The sequence below is a fragment of the Mugil cephalus genome, chromosome 20, assembly GCF_022458985.1.
Source record: "Mugil cephalus isolate CIBA_MC_2020 chromosome 20, CIBA_Mcephalus_1.1, whole genome shotgun sequence".
NCBI classification, from domain to species: Eukaryota; Metazoa; Chordata; class Actinopteri; order Mugiliformes; family Mugilidae; genus Mugil; species Mugil cephalus.
This window is the reverse complement of record NC_061789.1, coordinates 5,773,269-5,796,241: the sequence shown is the minus strand read 5'-3', so window position 1 is coordinate 5,796,241 and position 22,973 is coordinate 5,773,269. Positions and strand designations below refer to the sequence as shown.

At 41.2% G+C, this 22,973-nt stretch overlaps 2 protein-coding genes across 8 annotated transcripts in view; one reads left to right on the top strand and one right to left on the bottom strand.

The window, feature by feature from the left end:
* Positions 1-675: 675 nt before the first annotated feature.
* On the top strand, positions 676-15,357 carry traf7 (TNF receptor-associated factor 7). 2 transcript variants are annotated; one of them, XM_047571787.1, is made up of 22 exons: positions 676-795; positions 3,497-3,668; positions 3,758-3,815; positions 3,923-4,011; positions 4,179-4,295; positions 4,381-4,473; positions 4,729-4,762; positions 4,957-5,179; positions 5,287-5,421; positions 5,525-5,620; positions 5,705-5,826; positions 6,525-6,598; positions 6,700-6,748; positions 7,036-7,163; positions 7,943-8,025; positions 8,143-8,182; positions 8,289-8,405; positions 9,047-9,169; positions 11,365-11,484; positions 11,572-11,703; positions 12,386-12,505; positions 13,146-15,357. In XM_047571787.1, the coding sequence occupies exons 2-22, from the start codon at positions 3,510-3,512 to the stop codon at positions 13,158-13,160; spliced, it is 2,127 nt and encodes a 708-aa protein (XP_047427743.1). In that variant the 5' UTR covers positions 676-795; positions 3,497-3,509; the 3' UTR covers positions 13,161-15,357. The 2 variants fall into 2 exon arrangements, with proteins under 2 accessions (XP_047427743.1, XP_047427742.1); XM_047571786.1 differs by having other exon boundaries at positions 3,920-4,011.
* A 1,808-nt stretch (positions 15,358-17,165) lies between these two features.
* caskin1 (CASK interacting protein 1) overlaps positions 17,166-22,973 on the bottom strand; it is a 100,251-nt gene continuing 94,443 nt past the window's right edge. For all 6 annotated transcript variants that reach the window (XM_047571498.1, XM_047571499.1, XM_047571501.1 and 3 more), the window contains one exon: positions 17,166-22,516. In XM_047571498.1, the coding sequence (XP_047427454.1) occupies positions 22,420-22,516 (97 nt within the window). In that variant the 3' untranslated portion in view covers positions 17,166-22,419. The remainder of the gene's footprint in view (positions 22,517-22,973) is intronic.

Genomic DNA, 22,973 nt, shown 5'->3' with positions numbered 1-22,973 from the left:
GATAACAACAGAAATGATAAATGGGTAAATTTGCAGGAGCGGATAAAGAAACAATTATGAAACAAACTTGATCCTGCAAGGTCCCAGAATGATGTTACACAACTAAATATACAAAATATACTTAATTATTATAATAAAAACGCATCCTTAAAATAATGTGTGCAATAATTAACAATAGGTTATGTGTGTATATATATGTATATATAGTTATATAATTATTACAATAAAATTATTTATTTCTGCAGTGTGCAACCTGAGTCAGATCTTTTTTATTGCGTAAATTGCATTTAAACATGCCCACGGAGGTTTTCTCTTTTGACAAAATGCCAAATAGCGCGCAGGGCAGTGGGTTCATTTCCTGACTGCATCACCTGCGTATATATAATTATATATATCCATACACTTCCACGGCTTCTCTCCACATCACACCACCTTACACGTGTCTCCGCCGTAAAACGTCTGTCGCATGATGGCTCCGGTTTCGCCGTGGACCAATAACGACACGGAACCGCGGAGTTCGTGGACGCGTCCGGCGTATTGCGCTTTGCAGTTGGTTTGCGTAGTTTACCGACAAATCCGAGCCCAATTGGCCGCTGCGCGAAGTGCACCGTGGGTAGTGTAGTCCGAGAGCAAAGGATGCGGATCACTGGCGGTCGAGTGCGCCTCGCCAATTTTACAACAGTTCCCACGATGCTTTGCGGCGGCAACGCTGTGTGTACGAGAGAGAGACAGAAAGAGGAAGGTTTAGGAATTCGTCTGTAGACTTGAAACTGCGCTGTTGTTAAAAAAATAATGGTAAGTCCATAAAAAATGCCTTTTCTGCAGATAACTGTCTTACTAGCTACGAATTAGCGCGTATTACTCGACGGCGGCTAGCTACCGTTAGTAGCAATCGTTGCTGATACAAAAGACAAAATAGCCAACTTAAGCTAAACAAGTTAGCTTGCTAATTATCGCAGTTTTAATTGACGAGATGAAGGTTGGCTAAACAACTGTGTCATGGGCTGTGTTTCGTAGTTGCTAGAGCTCCTATGCGCAAATATATTTGACGTTTGGGAGTTTAGGTGGCTAGCTGTGTTAAACTTTGTTCCATGGTGTATTTATTTATACATGTATCTATGGATCTGGTGTTTCCACGTAGCTCTGTTTCCATAGATACATAACGTTCGATCTCCATAGATACATAGATGAATCCATAGATACGTAGATGTATCTGTGGATTCATGTATCCTCGTATCTGTGGATCCATGGATCCTTGTATCTGTGTGTCCATGTACCCATGGATCCTTGTATCCTTGTACTTGTGTGTCCATGTACCCATGGATCCTTGTATCCTTGTATTTGTGTGTCCATGTACCCATGGATCCTTGTATCTTTGTATTTGTGTGTCCATGTACCCATGGATCCATGTATCTGTGGATCCATGTATCTATGTATATAGCGGTGTATCCATGTCTGTGTGATCCGCCCCCCTTTTTTGAGAGGAGGCTCCCCTTTACGGGAATCACCAGTCTTGTGTGTGTGCACAGACAGCAGAGTCCTGGATAGTTTCATTGGCAGATCCTGCAGCCCATTACCATATGAGCTGACAGTCCGCATGCCTTTCTGTTTACATCAGTAACCAGCTGCCCAGGCCACTGTTTTTTTTTTTGGCTGTCACTTAACCCCCCTTTTGATTTGTTCCTTTTTTTAAAACGTTTTTTCTCCTTTGTGCATGTGTTGATCCGTCCCTCCCAGCCCTCCCTTGTGCATTAATGTTTGCAGATGTTGGTCACAGATTTAACAAGCGTTGATAAGAAGCTGAACTTGACATGGCCTTTAAGTCAAGCAGCTGTTGTGTAATTTCTTTTTTTTTTTCCTCTCTCCCCCACTTCCTCTGATTTGTGTATGTCTCAAGAGAAACATTTACTTTGACAGGGGGGAGTAAAAGGCAATCGTTGTGCAGATGTGTGAACCGTACAACATGTGCGTTACATTACGCCGGTGAAAGCGTTCTAATTTAACATTCCTGCACTGAGCCTTCGTTTCATGAAGGTTGTGGTATTTAATGTTTGTTTAAAGTAGCAGAGAGAGTCATCGGTTCAACCTTTTCGTTTTTGAAGCTGTGGTTTGTCGTGTCGTTGGCTTGTGTTGTGCTTCTGTTATTTTGACACGACGTAGTAGCAACACCTCAAACCAAGTTTTCCAAAAATAATGAAGTTAAACCTTTTAGATGCCATTTCAACATAAACTGAGCATTAAAAGAGTCGTGAAAAGAGGATTTAGTGCAGAACTAGAGCATCCTCAGGTTAGAGGACCAGCGTCGGTGGTAAACTACGCAACAGATTTACAATAAAACAACATAAACAAACCAATCACATCTTAGTTTTGAACTTTGTCTACGTAGCTGTTGTTGACGACAACTGAGCCTTGACCTTTACCTTGGTATTAGTTTCCAGTTAAGACGAGCAATTCAAGACTAACAAGTATTTCCACTGGGCATTAATCTGATCAGTTATGTTAGTTCATTGGCCACATGTGAGAAAAGTTTCAAATGTCTTGTTGTGTCCCAACACAAAAAAGCAGCAAAGTCAGGACACTAAAATAATATTTAAAATGTTAAAATGCTCCTCTAAACTAAAAACTAAACCTTTATAGTTTTTTAAGGTGATAAAAGGCTCATAATCGCTTTAATAATCACTATTTAATGGAAATTATTTTGGTTTACCTACATCATCTGATGTCAAGTCAAAGTTTATTTCTAAAGCTCATTTAAAAACAACCTCAGCAGAAGCAGAACAATATAAATAAGTAAAAACAAATAAGTATGAGCTATAATAAGGCAATAAAACAAAAATAAAACTGTCATTAAAAACTGTGTTTGGATAATAAAATCCTAGATACACTGCTGTGGTAATGGGTTTTAAATAAAGATTTAAAATGCTAAAATAATATAAGGATCAGATCAGTGTTTGTATCAATATAAGGAAAATGACACTAAACTTTCTTTTTCTGGTTAATTACAGGAAAATTGACTGACCGCACTTTGAACTTCCTGTTATTGCTGAGTTTGTGCTCGGAACTCTTTCTACGCTCTAGAAAAACTAAAAGCACTTCAGTTTAACACAATAAATTAAAAAAAAAAAAAAAAAAAACTCTCCCTTATAAGGGTCTCCTCTAGTTGATGGGAAATCATATGTTTGTAGCGGTTTTCCTGAGGCTAGTAAAGTAGGTCAAACATCTCCTCAACAACGGCAACTTTTCCATGATTCACTTTTTTTTTTTTTTTACTGCGTAGCCTCTCGTCTTTAAGCTGCACTGTAGCTGCTGGCAGTCACAAACATTTCGTGAGCCAAGCGTGTGTTCATTTTTTTTTCTTTCTCTCTCTCTCCGTCCGTGCAAACATAAATCCAACTTACGGCTAGCATTATGTGCCCGTTCTGCTTCCAGACACTACTCGATATCGTTATTTTTGCAGGGTGTTTTCCACTAAGACCCTCTGGTTGTCCTTCCCCAGGCCTAGCAGGGTTATGAGCAGCGCTAAGTCACCTCGCTACAGCTCATACTCCGGAGAAGAAGCAGCAACAGCCGCGACAGCAGCAGCAGCAGCGGCAGCGGCAGCACCCACAACCACAGCAGCAGCCATTCCCGGCGGCCCCTCCACCCCACCAGCAGATTCTGGCAGCGGGGTAACGCACGCTTTTCATCGTATCATCCACATCACGCACATCATCTCTGCTGTGATTACTCAGCTTTTTGTTTCCTTTCTTCGCTCCAGAGCAGGATGGAGGCGTCGTTTGCCCCGACTTTCTCAGCCGTGGCGGCTGGAGCTAAAGGTAACACCTTTTCTTCATTTAATAGTCACTAAAGTGCTCTGTTCTCCGGGGGATCGGTTAAGTTGCATCTAATCTAATCTAATCTTCACAATGTGTGTTTTCAGCAGAAGGAGCCAGCAACTACAAGCAGCACAGACGAACTCCTTCGTCCTCGAGCACTCTGACCTACTCCCCCCGCGATGACGACGATGGGATGGTAAATACTCGTACGCTCAGTAAATTATGCAATAAAACAAACCTAATCACTCACACCTGGAGTGTGTTGTGCTCACACGACCGCCCACATCTGGACGGCGCTTTTTTTTTCTTTTAGTAGCTTCTCTTTCCCATCTTCTCCTTCTTCTTCTTCTCCTTCTATCACAGCCTCCCATCGGTACTCCTCGGAGGTCCGACTCGGCCATCTCGGTCCGCTCGCTCCATTCAGAGTCCAACATGTCCCTGCGCTCCACTTTCTCCCTGCACGAAGAAGAGGAGGACACGGTACGGCACCGCGAACTCACCGCACATACGCGCCACGTATAAGGAAGACGTTTAATAATAAATTCACGTCTCTGTTTGTGGGCAGGAGCCTCAAGTGTTTGCAGAGCAGCCGTCGGTGAAGCTGTGCTGCCAGCTGTGCTGTAACGTCTTCAAGGACCCTGTCATCACCACATGTGGGGTGAGTTCACTTCTGTCTCTTCTTTTTTTTTTAATAAGCCCTGTACACAAAATACAACCCTGTGGTTAATAACTGATGCAGATGTTTTTGAGCTTGTTTATGTAATTGTGATGACAGGCCGCAGCAAATATTTAAAATCTGTTTAAAATGGTTTATGGTAAGAATGTGACAAATATAAATTCCCCCCAGTTACCGGTAAATATTTGATCATTAACAAGCGCGCGTGAATTCACTTGTTTTTTCCTTCTTCTGCAGCACACCTTCTGCAGACGATGTGCCTTAACTTCAGGTGAGTTTTGTTAAAAATTTAAATAACTACAAACGATTTTCATTTTAAAATTCTAAAAATTCAAATTTAAATTTAAGGCATTTTTCTGTATCAGGATGAATTTTAAAATGGAAATCAAATGACCACTCATTTTTAGTAAATAAATCCAAAAACCAACGCATACACGGACCTTAAACGTTCCCTATTGTTTGCAGATAAGTGCCCAGTGGACGCCGCTAAGCTAACGGTCGTGGTGAACAACATTGCGGTTGCCGAGCAGATCGGGGAGCTGTTCATCCACTGTAAATACGGCTGCAGGGCCACGGCCGGCGTCGCAGGCGCTGCTGCAGCCGCCACGTCCACGGTGGCCGGGAAACCTGGACCGTACGAGGTGGACCCCCTGGGCTGCCCCTTCACCATCAAACTGTCCGTGCGCAAGTAAGGACGGATGAGACAGGATCGTTTAAAAAAATATACATATAAATATGTTGGTTTATTTCTTTCTTTCTTTTTTTAAAACTTAACTCTTCATCCAAACTCTGCAGAGAACATGAGGCGAGCTGTGACTACAGACCAGTGCGGTGCCCCAACAACCCCTCCTGCCCTCCTCTGCTCACCATGAACCTGGAGGCTCACCTCAAAGAATGCGAGCACATCAAATGTCCACACTCCAAATATGGGTGAATGTTAAAAAATAATGCACCTTCATCCACTTCCACCCTGTATATGTGTTAGTTTTTACCGTCTTTATTCACTAATCTGCCTCTCTTCTCCCGCCAACAGCTGCACATTCATAGGAAACCAGGACACGTATGAAACGCACCTGGAGGTTTGTAAATTTGAGGGTCTCAAGGAGTTTCTGCAGCAGACCGACGACAGGTGAGCAAACCTGTGCAAACCTTTCGTTAGACGATTTAATCCTCGTCTACGCGCGTGTGACCTCTGACCTCCGGTTGCGTTCAGGTTCCACGAGATGCAGCTGACTCTGGCCCAGAAGGACCAAGATATCGCTTTCCTGCGCTCCATGTTGGGCAAACTCTCCGAGAAGCTGGATCAGCTGGAGAAAAACCTGGAGCTTAAATTCGGTAACAGAAGAAATGTTCTTATTTATAAGTCTGGAAGCTGTTTAGGTCGACTGAACACGTTGGTGGAACAGGTGGATCTTTAGTGTGAAGCTCTAGTTATGTGTCATAATGTCTCTTTTTTTATGTTTTACAGTGTTTACTTTTACTCACATGCAACAGATAAGTTAGAAAAATTGCTATTTCAGCTTTATTAGATAAACTTTCATCTTTCTGAACTGGTGCTGAAATGTGTGTTTAGTGGTCAGTGTCCTGCAGGGACTTGTTAGATTTGCAGAGCAATAAGCAAAAAGGTTCATTCACTGCATATGTTTCACAGTTGCAGTTGTAGCTTATTACTTTGCTGTGAACCCGGAAGAAATATATTTTTATGCTCTTTGGGAGCTTATTTTAAAATTTTGCACGGATGTCTGGATGTTAAATACGAGGAAACGAGAAGTTAAATGAAAGAATGTACTAAAAAACATGTGGACTGGAATGATGTTTCGCTGGTTGGTCTTGGTGTGGCCATGAAAACAGTGGGTTCGAGTGGAAAAAAGTTGGGGCCTTTTGAGTCTGCAGAGGAACCAGGATCCCATCTTAGTGGAGCTGAAGGCTCCCGAACCCAATTAATAAAAAAAAAAAAAAAAAAATCATGCACTGGACTGCAGTGTCAAATATTCTTTTAAGCTTTTCTTCTCAAACTTGTTTTTGTTTATCAGATGTGTTGGACGAGAACCAGAGTAAACTCAGCGAGGACCTGATGGAATTTCGCAGAGATGCATCAATGCTCAACGTAAGTGTGTGTGTGTGTGTGTGTGTGTCACAAAAATGAATGTGTGGGAGTGAAGCATCTAAAGAATGAATGCGTGATATTCACTGGCTGTGTCTCTCCAGGACGAGTTGTCTCACATCAACGCCAGGCTCAACATGGGAATCCTGGGCTGTAAGTGTCCCGTCTTCTTCCTGTCTGTCCACTTTCATGCTCGCGTTTTGCAGCGGGGGGGAAATATTTGCAGAGAACCGGCGCCTGCGAAGCCGTGAAACGATCCGCTCATTGACGTTCTCCTCATTTGAAATGCAAATCGCGTCTCTCGTCTCCTCCTCTTGTTGTCCCTTTGTCTTCTCCCTAACTCTTCCTCCTGCTTGTTTATCGCTTCCTTTCCTTTATTAATCTCAGTTTTTATGAGAAACATCACTCTGTTTTCTCCCCGTCTCTTTCCCCGCATGCAGCGTACGACCCCCAGCAGATCTTCAAGTGTAAGGGGACGTTCGTAGGTCACCAGGGTCCCGTCTGGTGTCTCTGCGTCTACTCCACGGGAGACCTGCTTTTCTCTGGGTCCTCTGATAAGACAATTAAGGTAAAAACCACAAATATACGCTCTAAGGAAGTGACTCCCACCCACAGCCGTGATTTATATTAGGAGTTTTAGAAGTGATCCTACGAAGAATTTATTTAGTTGCAGTTGCTTCCTTGAAATGCTGCGTCTTCAATTTGACGTATTTATTAGGGGACCGTACGATACGTATCACGATACTTGAGCCACGATACGATACATTATTGCGATATTATGATATTGCGATATATTCTAATATTCTGCGTAGTTCACTAAGAAATTTTAAATGCAGCTTAAAATACACATTGTATTATTATATGTACATGAGATGACATCAGAGATAATTCATTGGACAAACTGAGTTAAAAAAAAAACAATATTAATCCAAATGATCTATTTCCAGTTTATTGCACCACAGAAAAAGTGGTGGTGGAGATGCGGATGTCGTTCACGATTGGCTTTTCTTTTATAGTCGATATTGTAGCGGAAGAAAAAATATCATGATATATTGATATGTTATGATATGAGTTGCATCTTAATCTCGTTGTACAGTGTACAATGACAATAAAGGCATTCAATTTAATTCAGTGCAGTTGCAAGGAGATGGAAAATACAAATATAATAAAAAAAAAAGTTAATGAAGAGCATCTATCTACTATTTTAGAAATATGTTAAAATAGATACTAAAAGATACATGATATGGTTGAAGCCGAGAGACAAGCAGAAATGATGATACATATAAAACCATCTATGTTTTTAACTTTTTTAGAAGATTAATTGTGCATCTTCTTACTTCACCTAAGGTGTGGGACACCTGCACCACCTACAAGTGTCAGAAAACCCTGGAGGGTCACGACGGCATCGTCCTGGCTCTCTGCATCCAGGGGTAAGAAACACACACACACACACACACACACACACAACAACGCAAGCTGTGATCGTAACATTTACGTCGCCTGAGAGTGATTTAACAATATGTGTACATCTCCTTCTGTCTCCATAGAAACCGGCTATACAGCGGCTCTGCCGACTGCACCATCATCGTAAGTAACAGTCACCTTGTGACTTGTAACAGTAACTCGCACAATTTCAAGTCGTGTGCGTTGACCGTAGAAGGCGCGTTTCTTGTCTGGTGTGCGTGTCGCGTAGGTGTGGGACATCCAGACGCTGCAGAAAGTCAACACCATCCGAGCCCACGACAACCCTGTGTGCACTCTGGTCTCCTCCCACAACATGTTGTTCAGCGGCTCCCTCAAGGCCATTAAGGTATATGCACCGGTCAGCCGCAACATTACGACCACTGTAACACATCTGGTGACTGTTCAGTGTTGGACCTGTTGTTCATTTGTGTCGATGGCAGCAGGATTCAGCCTGACACACACACACAAAGTGGTTATCGATCTTCCCTAAACTAACTTGTTTTTATTATCAAAAACAAGCGTAAATGTGTCTTATAAGAAGAGTTGGCTGCAGTCTGGTATTTGTTACCATGGTTTAAATGAGGGGGAGGAGGAGGATGATTTAGTTGCTGTGTGTGTGATGTAAGACTCTTACTCAGGGACTTTCCTTTCTTACAGAATTCCACTCCCTCCCTCCTCCCTCCTCCCAACTTCTCTGTACTTCAGTGATATCATGATATCATGCAGCGACCTGTTTTTACCACTTTACGTCCGTACAGTGGGTTCACAGGAGTTAATAAGTAGCTTCTTGCTGCAGTTCCTTGTGTTGTAAATGTGTCGATGTATTATAAAAACATCGTGTGCCCAGTGTGTTAAAGGGCAGTGAAGGGCAAGTAGTTAGTGTGAGTTGTGTAAGAAAATTAAATGTTGACTCAAACCACCAAAAAAAAAAAAAGTTGTTTAGCTAACACTTAATTAATTGTTTTATGTGTTTGTGTTGTTTTTTAGGTGTGGGACATTGTGGGTACGGAGCTGAAGCTGAAGAAGGAGCTGACTGGTCTGAACCACTGGGTCAGAGCTCTGGTGGCGTCACAGAACCACCTGTACAGCGGCTCGTATCAGACCATCAAGGTACGTGTGGAGGGGGTCGGGAATTAGTTTTAGCGCCCTGCACCCAGAGCAGCCTCTAAAACCGAGGCCGTCAATAGATTATAATATTTAACTGTGATTTATTGCATGAGCTTTGTGGTTAGTGCTTGGGATTGATTGTATATATAAATATATATTACAAACAGGCGCCTCCACAGGCAGCCCTGTGCTGCTGGAGACGCTACGTGCAGCCCATACATTCCCCTCCCCCACTAATAGAGTGCGAGCAGCTGGAAAATGCTGTTTTTGGTGAATTGAATTGAGACTTGTGTCATCTGTAATCATTGTGTAATTTTTCCTCATGTAAATGGAGAAAGAAGAAGCAGTATCGGCTCCAAATATCGGCTCAGCATGTATCAGCCATTGGTGCCATCGGTATCGGCCCTAAAAAATCCATATCGGTTGATCTCTAGTTAACACACATTAATGCAAATAACTTTTGTTTTTGTCAAGAAAAGAATCTAGTTGGGCTTTAAAGCTGAAGATAATTTATTTGTTTCTTCTTCTTTTGGGGTTTTTGTCAATTAAGGGCAAATTATTTACTGTGACTTGCTTTCTGCAGCGTAATAACTATGGTTATTAACATGTTGACCTCAACTGTCCCATGTTGAACCATTCAGTAACATCATAATTAAATCTGAAAACACTAAAAAAAGGCAACTGTACTTTTAGAGTTTGTAGAGTTGAACACGTTTAAACCAAAAGGCTCGTTCAGTTTCTAAAGGACGGTGCGAGCCTCTGATTGTTCCTGTTTAAACCCCAACTCCCACCAGCCCTTTAGAAACCGACCAAGCTTCTTCTTCTGTGAAAGTCTAGTTCGTTACACGTGAACATGTTCAAGTTCTAGTTTAGGTTCGGCTCGTGTTTGGCAGGTGCTGCACATTCATCTGCCAGCGACAGATTTGAGTGGGATTTGGAAAAGTTGATAATTTCAGAGCCGGTGCATAAAAAAAAAAGAAAATATAAAAAAAAAAAAAAAAGGCTGGAGGAAGATTTAAAACGTGTGTGGAGCTGCAAACCAGAAATCCAGCTCCCAGCGCCTGGTGGGAATAATTAGGACAGGACGCTTCTCTGGAGTCGTCCTCTCGGTTAATGTGGAGTCATTGTGTCCAGTAATTGGATTCTCTGTTTATAAACAGGACTTTCTGTTTCTTTCTGACTGTTTCTCAGTCACTGTTGAAGGTTGTGAGTGTGCAGCTTGTCTCTGTGTTTGTGTCCTGCCGTCTTTCTGCTGTAGTCGGTCACTAATGACGTCCTCAGGGAACAGAGATAAAGGGAGGACCAGAATGGGGAGGAGGAGGGGGGAGACGGAGACGAAGGCACAGATAAAGTAGACGCCGCTTCTTCTTCTTCTTCTTTTTTTTTTCTGAAAGCAGAGCAGTTGGTCTCCAGCCAGAGCTCAACCGGAGTCGTAATGGTTTGGAAAATGTTTGCAGTAGAAATCTGTTCTGACAAATGTGAGAATTATCCCGTTGGCACCAGAAACAGCCACAAGGGGGTTAATTCTTCCTCTTAATTCGACCATAACTTCCACTTGTGTAGCAGAAAATTGAATGTTTGTTGGTGAGGAACCTTAGTTTTACATATTTTAGAAGATATGACTGTGATTGAACTAATACGAAGACGTTTTCAGTCTCATTAATATCGGCTCCTAACAAACACGCAAACACTTGATCTGATAGTTTCTCTCTGACTGGAATAAATCCTTTCTTTATGTGTTCAGTTGTTTAACCCGTTAACAGTCCACTGGGTCGTACATAGGAGCTTTTTAAACCAATCACAGCTCTGTGCACAAGTTGTGTTTGAGTAAATGTTGATTGAATGATGTAATGTGGCATTTTCTTCTGATTTCGTTGATAAAAGTCGTTATAAGATTCGACCAACACATGTTTTGACTTTGTTAATTCCTCAAGAACAAAACCACTTAGAGTGATTCTGAGTTTTGTGATAGAAACTTCAGAGTCTTGGCTTTTAAAAAGAGCACAAGACGATGGACGAGCTCCAACACGTTCACGAACACCGTTCAATTTACGTCCTTAACAGGCTGGAACGAGATGAGGCTAAAAAAAGAAATGAACAAAAAGCCAGAATTAATGCTGAAAACAAGGCTCAGTCTTCTCTTAATCCAGTGATGTGAATAATGTCATTCACGAACCTCTTTCCCCGTCCTCGTCCAGATCTGGGACATCCGCTCTCTGGAGTGTGTCCACGTCCTCCAGACCAGCGGTGGCAGCGTCTACTCCATCGCCGTCACCAACCACCACATCGTCTGTGGCACCTACGAAAACCTCATCCACGTAAGAGAGAGACACACACACACGTCTGTCTTCATTCACACCTGCCTTATGAGTAAAACCACGGTGATGTCTGTGGATCCTCTCTAGGTTTGGGATATCGACTCTAAAGAGCAGGTGCGGACCCTGACCGGTCACGTGGGGACGGTTTACGCTCTGGCCGTCATCTCCACCCCCGACCAGACCAAAGTGTTCAGCGCCTCCTACGACCGCTCGCTCAGGGTGAGGACGGACTCTGTTTACTTATAAAACCTAAGCATCATCTTTGAACCGGAAGTCGTTTTGGGAAAAAAAATGACGTCCTCATATGTGGACAAAGGGATTATTTTACTCAATATTATAATAAACGTATAATACCTAAACATGGCTGTGTACAGGCAGAATTGCAAATAATGTCTAGTTATGAGGAAAGAGAAGTTACCTAAAACCTAAAACTCAACGTCCCCATATGAGGACACGGGGTCTCAGGAGGTTAATTAACCCAAACCACACAACGTTATCTTTGACAGCCATATTTATTGGACTTAGTACAGTCGCACGGTGCCACGGTGCGATGAAGGAGATTATAAGTTGGATAAGAACAGGCTTTATGAGTCTACAGAGGAGGAAGTTTTGTTTATTTAAGATTAGATTGAACTTGGATCGGCCCACATTTAATATAAAAGGTATTGGATCAGGGGACAAAAGAGAAGCTTGGTCAGGACATTGTTACTCATAATGATGCTAATAAGTGTCAGTCTGACTGTGTAGTACGTATGAAACCGCCAGTTAGCTTAGCTTAGCTCTGCAAGACAGAAGGCAACAAATTAGTTGTACAATGATTCCCCATAGATTTCTAGGTCGGCGCCTGCTAATGTGTCTTTAAGTTAATATGTTTGTGTGTGTGTGTTTGTGTTGTGTGTAGGTGTGGAGCATGGACAACATGATCTGTACTCAGACCCTCCTGAGGCACCAGGGCAGCGTAACGGCGTTAGCCGTCTCCAGGGGGCGCCTCTTCTCCGGAGCCGTGGACAGCACCGTGAAGGTAGGACGCACGTCTCCGTTCACGCCGCAGCTTCCATCGCCTCTGGTTTGGCTCCGTGCGTGTTTGTCTGTGTCGAGTTGTGTAGAGCTTTGTTTGAGCAGCGAGTGACAACATCCTCCGTATCCTACTCTTCGGATTAAACAAAATGCAGCAAAAATAAGCATTTTTCTCAACTTTAAATCATTAAATTTAGTCAAACTGCAGCTAACAACAACATAAACTTTGCCAGCTATTGTAGAAAAAGTGGAAAATGTATTTTCTGAAACACATTCCTGAGAAACTCGTCTGAAGGTGCGTTCATTATGACCCAAATTCACACATAATGACATAAAAACCATTAAACTGAAGCAAATAACACGTCAAAGCTTAAGCAATAAATGACAGCGTCACACTTTGTATTCGGCCTCATTCCAGGAACTCCATATATGGGCAGTTTTAGTTAACACTCGACTGAACTCTCCTTAAATATGTCAGAAGGAAATAACTTCACGCAGCGTGAAACAGGAAGTGGCCACAGTTCGCCAGAAAGTAGAACCTCATACCAGAGCAGCTGAACCACCGCGAGCGATTCTTATCCATCTTCCTTGTTCTGGTCTCCGTGGTAACTTTCCTTCCCTTTCTCTCTCTCTCTCTCTCTCAGGTGTGGACCTGCTAAACAAACACTCTGGACTTTCGCCGGAGTCGACCCCGACTTCACATCCTGTTAACGTTTCCTCCTCCGTACCCGTTTCTCTGATTGTGACTTACACACTCCTCAGTGGCCTCGTCACCAGTGCATTGCCAGGGCACGACTGGACTAAAGCTGCCTTACGGTTGCACAACACTGGACTGACTGGATGCTGCACCCGCGTGACCGGAGCAGGAAGCAGGGAGGACGCTGGATGTTGTTGTTGTTGTTGTCGTCGTCGTCGTTGTTGTTGTTTTTCGGACCGTCGACGCTCCTGCCTGCTTCCTGCCGACACACCTGCCATTAAAGAACCGCACAGACGTTGCCTAACGCGTACGAGGGTCGGGGCCGATGGACCACGGGTGACGCCCATCACCTCCACGCCCCCGATGGAGTCACCCAACACGACGGTTGCACCATGTTGTGTCCAATGAACCTCGCCTCAACCCTCTTGTTTCGTGAAGGCTGGTTTCACGATCCTGGAGTCAATCACAGCTAATGTCTTGACGCTAACGTTAGCAGCTAAAAACTTGCTGCCTTCAAATGGAACCTGTGAGCTTTGTCGTCGTTTGCAATGTGAAGTCCTGTACACAAAATCAGCTGTAAGTCATAAGAACGCTGTTGCTAGGCAACCGTTACGTCTAGATGCTAATGCGTGATTTATACTAGCGCGCAGGGCTACGCGAGGGCCCTGTGAGACTTTAATACTCGTGCTCTCGTCAGTCGTACTCGCGCTGTAAAAACACCACCCAAACACCACACGGCGCTAGTGTGGATTAGTTTTTGGTTCCGCTTCCTGCTTCATGAAATTTTGCCGAACGCAGGTCATACAAATGTCTGTATCTGCCAACCTCCTCAGTTAAACTTTCCTATTCTTTATTGATCCAAATGAATCAATTTGAAAATTGCGGAGATGGAGAAGCAGCAACCAAGCGGACCAGTCACAGCAACTAGTTACATCTCTGGGCAGGTGCACGTCAGCTAACGCAGGAGCGTAAATTACGCGTAACAATTAAGCAAGCTAGCACCCGGGCAACCTAGCGCAGAAAGTTTGAAAGGACAACGAAAGAACGAGGCCAAAATATGTGCGTCTGCGTGAAAGCGATCAGGGGAAAGATTCACGCTTCCTGACAAATGCCATAACTACTTGTTCAGCGTCTGCAACAAACGTCCTGATTGACTCGGCCGCATGTGAAATGAAGCGACTTCACGCTGGAAAAGTTGGGGCTAGCTTAGCTTCCAGGCTACTGTACTTAATCGTCAACCATCCACTTCCGGCATTTTTTCAAACTCAAACTTGTGAACTGTACCATAAACCTCCACTCACACGGACGTTTCTCGCGAACGCGCTGAACATTTGAAAGCAGCCTTAATTGCTAGGACTTAGGCTAAATAGTGGCCGTCGGCTAATTCGAGGTGACTTCTTAGACTCCCGCCTTGTGAAACCAGCCTTCACTGAATTAACTTTTAACCAAGAGGACGACAGATCTATAGAGTTTTATATCAGTGCCATGATGGATCTGTGTTCAGAGCCACTCAACGGTTGTATTATTGTGTAAAATAACAGACAGTGCCGAGACTGGACACATGTTCACGAGACGACTCACACTGGCCAGCATGACCGAGAAAGAGAGAGGAAGATGTGGAAGAAGAGGAAGATGAGGAAGATGGTGTGCGTGCATGCATGTGCCTGTTATCTTGTCTATGTGCGTTTCAATGAGTGCCATATGTGTGGATGAAAAGTAAGGAACGGCCGTAATGATGTGTCTTTTGTCCCCTTCCTTCCTCCTCATCTCTGACCGTAATGAACATATTAACACGAGGCCAAACAGCTGACTGTAATTAACCTTTTAAAAAACTCCCAGAGGGCAAAGGCAGCGGAAGAGCCACCGAGCAAACGTCCTGCTTTTCCCTAAATCACGTTTCAGGACCCATATTGGGTTGAAAAATATATAAAAAAAATATATAAAAATAAAAAGACATATAAGCTTTTAGACACTTTGGCTGAATTAGATTTTTACGAGGAGCTTTTCTTTTCAGCACGGATCTGGCCGCTTACTTACTGTACAGCCTTGTTAAGAAAAGGAAGAGAAAAGGCGTCTTCACAGGTCACAGTTTCTTGAATACTTGTAATCATGTAAACTCGCTTTGATCATTGATCAATAAAAACTGTTGTACACTTTGAGAACACTCGGACTGATGTGTTTTTACCAACAACACTGGAAAAAATGATTACCTGCTTGTAAAAATGTCAAAAACCTGTTATAAAAATCTAATGGATTAATATTTTTTTTTTTTTTCATTTTTTTTTCTTCATAAATCTGTTAAACCACTTCAGCACTTTACAAAACTACCAAAATCTATTAATTTTGAAGATTTTAATTTTGCCGGTTTGATTACTTAAAGTCTCTGTATGTATAATAAAAAAAAAGTAATTAAAAAAAAAACATGAAAAATTTGCTATTTTCCATAAAACTAATGTTGGGTGGCTGGGGATTTTTTTCTTTTCTTAGAGTATGATTAAGATTATATTGACATATAACTACATTTTTTTTATCTCTCAGCCATAACACAATAAAATCATTCATTCTGCAATATTAGGATTTCATTTATATGAAAAATGGTCAAATTAAACGAATGACTGAGGGTTAATGGACGTGTGCTATCTTAGCTGGCCACTTAATTACCGCTTAATAGTTAAACCTGTAATTTCTATATAGTGGAAAGTGTGTGTGACTCACAGGCACGGGTTAATAGTTTGGCTAATTTCAGGGTAAGATGACACTACTTGCAAAGCACTTTCACAAGCTAATTAGCTTAGCCTTAGCATAAAAAATAAAAATAGTTTAAAAAAAAATGGCAAAAAGTATCAAATCCCCAAGAATCATAACAGCTACTAGAAATATAAAGAAGAATCAAAACACTTTTTAAATAACTTAATGTTTTTCTTTTCACCTTTTGGCTTAATTCCTTGATAGTGGTAGTAGTTAACATATCCATTGTGAGATGATGCCATTCATAACACTAATTCCAGGAGCTAATTAGCTTAGAATAAATAATTGGAGAAAGCCTTTCATGGGATATAAAATTGAAAGATCCGTTGCATAACGTTTTTCCTTTCACTTCATTTTTGTGTAGTCAGAAGGAGACACGGGTTAATAGTTTGACTATTTTCAGAGTAGAATGATACCACTTGCAAAGCCACTTCCACAAGCTAGTTAGCTTAGCCGTAGCATGAAAACTAAAAATGTCAGTAGAATGTCAGGTAACTTCTTTTTACCTTTTGCCTTAATTTCTGTAGAGTGGTAATGGTTAACACATGTAACAAAAGTTAACATTTTGGCTAATTCCAGAGTAAGATGAAACCACTCGCAATGTTAGTTTCTAGGAACTAATTAGCTTACCAAAAAAATTGAAAATCAGAGAAAGTTAGTGTTTCATGAGGTATAAAATTGAAAAATCTGTAGCGTAAGAATTTTCTTTTCACCTTTTAGTTTAATTTTTGTGTAGTCAGGAGGAGACACAGGTTAATAGTTTGTCATTTTTTTAAAGTAAGATGGCAACAGTTGCAAAGCTATTTCCACAAGCTAATTAGCTTAGCCTTAGCATAACAGTTAACTTTTCATAAAGTGCCAATGTAACAACTACATTGAGCTCAAAATACTTAAATAGTGTTTTGTTTATTGGTTTTTCAAGGCAAAGCTATTTACAGATGCTAATTAGCATAGCTTAGCATAAAAAAACTAAAAGGGCTGGTCATGTGGTATCAGAATCCAACTATTACGTCTTGTGAGTTTAGTCTGAAGAAACAAAAGTGTAAATACAATAGTTTGACTCTGACTGCTGAGCTAGCTGGCACTAGCCTTATATTTAGCATAGAGGCATGAGCAGTTCTCATAAATATAAATATAAAATATAAAATGAATAATGTAGCTGTGTGCTGCCCCGCGGAGGATAGCCGTCTCTGACAACAACAAAAACCCGGTGAGGTGGTTAAATTTGTATAGAACATTTATTTATTCAGAGCAGATGGCCATAAGATGCAAACACACCACTGTCCAGTCACTACAACGCACGCGCACACCCACACACACACTCACACTGATGTTTTTTTTTTCTTCTTTTCATACAGTCAGTAGCATAGCGACACATAACACACACTTGGCCTCTCTCAAGCACTCGCATACCGTCACTGCAGAGCAGAGGAGACACCGGTCGGGCGTCTGTTCAGATAAGCACAGGCGGAAAATAAAAATAAAAAATAAAAACAGCTTGGCTTCATCTTTTCTTAAGAAAGAAGAAATGAACAGTACTTTTGCTCCACGACATGTTTGATCATCTGTGTTTTTCTTTTTTTTCTTTCTTTTTTTTTTTTTAAACCATCTACCTTTTATCTTTATAGCCTGAACCCAAACACACTTGGAAATAATGACATGGAAGATGTCCAAAATGAGATCCAAGGAACTTAGAAACTGACATTTTTTTGTGCCAGAATTGACAAAAATTAAAGTTTGTGGATGTGTGGTTTCAGAAGAAATTAAAAATGTACACCTACACGTTCATTACACTCATTTTAACAGCCGACCCAGCGACACCTGAGGGGTGTAACGGCAAAACGTTTTCCTGCATATTCTTCAAGAGTTCAGACGGAGCCATATACTTGCATTTGTTACAGTAGTTCAGATATTTGAGGAACACTGAGGAACTGCCACCTACTAATAGACTGAAGAAAGCTACCACTCTCATGGATGTTCACCAAATATAATCCAGGTCATTTGATATTCAAACACGCTGAAACACGGGAAACTGGACTTATTTCTTGAAAACGATATGCAGCTCATCCAAGTAGCTTCTGTGCTTGACAAAAACGTCTTCAAGAAAACCCAACTAGTCCAGTTTCCCTGGTTTCAGCTTTATATATATATATATATAAACATACCATGATCTGGATGACTGAGAATCTTCACGGACACCAGACACGAAGCTACCTCCATTAGCTGGTTAGCATAGCGCTAGCATGTTATGTATCTTGGTGCAAAATCTCAAAAAATACAAAAGAAAAAGCTTAGCTTAGCATAAAACATGGAAAGAGGAAACCACTAGTATTGTGTTTGTACGAATTAAACGAATAAGTTGTTAATTAGCTAGCTAGCCCTTACTTTACGCCAAGCTAAGGTAAAGGTCAAGTGTTTAGGATTTATTCTATTCTTATCATACTGTCAGAAATGGGCTATAGTTTTCACAATCATGTTGGAAATGGGAATTGTTGTGTTTTTACATATACAAAGGAAAATTATCCTCTTTCATAGTCCGCCATTTTGAATTGTTATGTTTCCATGGATAAAACAAACCAAACATTGTTTCTAGAGACTTTCTTTTTTTTTTTTTTGCAGTTTTTGTAGCCACGTTTTGTATGTCAACAAACCTGAAAGGACAGGGTGTAATTAGAGGTATATGGTTGGTTGCAATCTGCCATCTCACCACTAGGTGTCACTAAATCCTACACTCAGGTCCTTTAAACTATTACCAGCTATTAGATATAGCTTCATATTTAGCGTACAAACATGGGAGTGCCATTTAGTGTTTTTTTTTGTTGTTGTTGTTTTTTTAACCCAAAACTATTTCCCTAAACCTCAGAGAAAATTGTGGAACCATGTGAAAGCATCATGTGAGGAGAGATGTGTCTTACTTCAAACACATGTAACAAAGTAAGAAAGCATCATGTAAAAAGAGAGCGATCCCCTTACATTGTACGTACCCATCTACTGTATTGAAGTTAGACCAAAACCACAAAGCAAGGCACATGTTTCAAAAATAAAAATAACAAAAGAAAAGAAAAAATCAATACAAACACAACAAGGATTGCTTGTATTATACACATCGCCACACCTGGACACATGGACACATGTAGGCAGAGAAAACAATAAAAAATAAAAAATGAAATAAACAACACTTCCTGGAAATATCCCAACATGGTTTCCTACAACAATTCTTCAGCTTGGACCACTTAAGCATGATTCAACACTAGATCTTTGAAAAATAATTTCAGGATGACAAACACATCATAAATACACTTTTTCTTCTTCTTTTATTTTATTTTATTTTTTTTTGCAAATATCCACATATATATTTATATATAATCTTTATGTGATAATAATTTAAATACCACAACTATTATCTTAATTTATTCATGTGAGGAGTTCGGCTGCTTATTGGGGAATGTGTGATTTTGCTTCATGGGCCTGAGGCGCAAATTGTGAATATTGCACCAAATTTTCCGGTCGGTTCAACCCTTCACAGATCTCTGCTGCCACCGCTCACTCCATCCGTCCTAACACCTTCTTTTTGTCTTTCTCTTTTTTTTTTCTTTTTTTCTTTTTTCATACCATTGTGAGCACGGTGTCATAGCATCACACTGTAGTAACCATGGTGACGCCGATGAGAATGGTGATGATGTAGATTGTCATGGCAACAAGAGGTGCGTGGTTGGGAAAATGTGGGATGAAAGACAGAGAGAGGGAGGAATTATTGTAATTCTACAGGATCCTGAATGTAGAGAAGCAGGTTTTTTTGGGGCCAACACTGAAAAAAATTATGGGAGAATCCTAAACTCAAGTCTAAATGTTTCCTGTATTTACATTTGTTGGCTGCAGATTTACTTCTAGCACAGTAGCAACGTCAAGCCTTTTATTACGTTAACAAAATAAATGATCCCAGTGAGTTCCAGTGACGTCCTTAGATTTATTTTGGTTTAACGCCTTGAACCAAAGAAGTTTGATCAACAGAAAAAAAGAGCTTTTAATTTAACCACCGTCCTAATGTTGTGACTCATCAGATGTCGCTAAGGCCTTCATAGTGTCCCTAATTCATGCCAAACTTGATTGTCTCACATCTAGTCAATACAAACCAACATTAGCATCCATTTGCTAGCGTTAACCGACCACGCGCTGAAAGGAACTCCAATAAAATCTGTATTTTTAGCTCCGTTTTTGGTCTCCTCCTCCTCTTTAGACACTAAAATACCCCACATTACTAGCTAGCTAATGCTATTTGTGCATTGTTTGGTGTTGGTGGATACAGGCAAATAAATCTCACTGTTTTTCTTACGTTACGTTCTCATTGTTACGTCTTCTTATACACTGATCAGGCATAACATTGTGACCACCTTCCTAATATTGTGTCTTTTGCCTCCAATTTGGAGGCCGACTCCTTGTGCTGATCTTCATGTATTTTTAATTGTTCCTAAACCGTTTTTGTAGTTGCATCCGGCTGGGAGTATCAAGGAGTGTCATTGCTATGGGGTGGAAGTGCCTGGTCTGGTCTAGGTGGGTGATACATGTCTAAGTAACGTCCACATCACTGAATACCAGGTTCAAAAGTTTCCCAGCAGAACGTTGAATTCCCACAAGGTGGCTAAATGTTATTCACTTATCCTGTCAGTGGTCATAATATTATGGCTGACATTTTGGTGAGTCAGTATTGTGTTGGTTGGTTCACTGGTCTTGAGAGAAGGATCCCCAGCTTTAACCCTGTAACAGTGAAGCCTCAAAACGTCCCAACTTTTTTTTTTTGCTTATTTTGACACTAGAAAGATCAGATAATGTCTTGTGAGAACGTACTTTTGCCATGTTTTCCTAAAATACTGGGAACTTTAAATTTATGTACAGTTATGTACAATTCACTGCGTGTCAGAAGAGTATAAAAAAAACCTTCCAGGATCTGAAACGTTTGAGGTAAGTCAAAGTGTGCAAACGTGCCACATTCGGTTTTAAAGGGTTAAGCATGGCGGTGGCAGCATCATGCCTGGTTAGCGCAGAATGAATGTAGCTAAATATGGAGGAATATTTGGGTTCTCATTAAAAATCCCAATCAAGGTTGAAACACTGATAACTTTATGTGTTTATACCAGTTTTAGGTTATTTTTAGAGAGATGTTTCGACTCTTTTCTCTGTTGATCAGTGTAAAAACAACTTTGACTCAGCGTTGAAAGACGAGAATCCACCAGGTGTGTTTTATGCATTTTATAAATCTCAGTGCTGCTTATTGGCCGACACCAAATATTAAAGTACGGGATATTAAATTGTGTATTTGCAACACTCTCCAGGTTCCACCTTACCTCTGTCTAAAAAATAAAAACCTGCACTGCTCTCTTAAAGTTCCCCTTTATCCACCGTCAACCTGCAGAAATGCCTCCCTCTTGTTTTAGTTCGTATTGTGCAGGAGCCAATGCAGTGTGCAGGTGTGTCTGCATGGGTCATTGTGCTTCTCCCGTGTGTGTGTGTCTGTGTGTGTCTGTGTGGTACAGTGTGATGATGTGACAGAGGTGCAGCCCCCGGGGACAGGAAACTGAATCTGATCCTTAAATACCACAAACACCATCTGTCTCTTTCTTACTTCCTTGATTTCTTCCTCGTTCTCACACACACACACACCACAGGAGCTGAATAGTCTCGTTTTGGTCACAGATAATAATAATAATAATAATAATATTAAAAAAAAAAAAAAATTAGAATAAAAAAAAAAAAAATCCACCAAGTCATTTACATCGTCACAACACCAGAGGTCACCATTCCACACAGAACCAAGACGTCAAATCAAAAGAGCTAGAGATTCATATTCATCGGTATATTATATTTATATATATATTAGTGTGCTAATGCAGGACTTCTTCAATAGATATAAACTCTCCATGCGTAGAATGTACACATACCATACTATGATTCATTACACAGTTGGTTTATTTTTTTCAGTCGCTTATTAGTTTTCTTTATCTGTTCACCTCCAGACTCCACGTGGAGTTCTCGGTTTGCAGTCTCCTCCATCTTGTTGCTTTTCTTAATCTCTTCTGTTCAGTTTTCTGTCGTTTTTGGTCCTTTTATTTTTTTGCTCATCTATCCATTCTTCATTCTTGTTCTCTCTCTCTCTCTCTCTCTCTCTCTGTCTGTCTGTCCAGACCTGCTGTGCTGCTCCATCATCAGTTTCATTATCAGCGATGGGAGACGAGAGGAGGAGGAAGAGGAGGAGGAGGAGGAAGGGGAGAAGAACAGAGTTTTTTTTTTGTTTTGTTTTTTCTTACAGAGCAGCGGTGGACGGACGGACGGACGGGTGGAGGAAGGAAGGAAGGAAGGAAGAGGTTTTCTTGGAAGTTAGATACAGGAGAAAGAGACAGAGAGAGAGAGATAGAAGCGTCTTGGAGCCGCCTGAGTCAGTCTGGATGCAGCGTTGCCGTGGAGACCCGGTTCCACGGTTACTCCAACATGGCGTCCAGCTGGTCGGCCAGGTCATCAAACATGCTGCCGATGTCGTCGAGGATGCTGACTGTGGTCTTCTGCTCGGCCACGGAGCTGGACGCACACACAAACAGACACACAAAGCGTCACACATCAACACATTTTACAACATTTATGAACGTTTGTGACGTTTGCTCGAAAAGCTCAACCTGTGCCGGCTTTGTTAGCGTGCTAGCTATCGCTAACAACACCTGCTGCGTTTGTCTCCTAACGTCTGACGTCAAAGTCTTGCTATTCCCACAAATAACTACAAAGCTTTGAAGATGAGTTAAAAACTTAAAGCTTTAGCCTCAACAACAGTAACTAAGGAGACGGGGCTTAGAAAAAGAGAGGAAATTAAGGCGTCAAACTCACAACAACAACAACTAACACAACAATTTGATCTCAAGTGGGCCGGACCAGTATCGAAATAGCAGAAAAAAATACTAATTATAATAACGTCTTATAAAAAAAAATTAAATTAATTCCATTTTTTTTAGTGCAAAGACAAACAACCACATGATGGAAATAT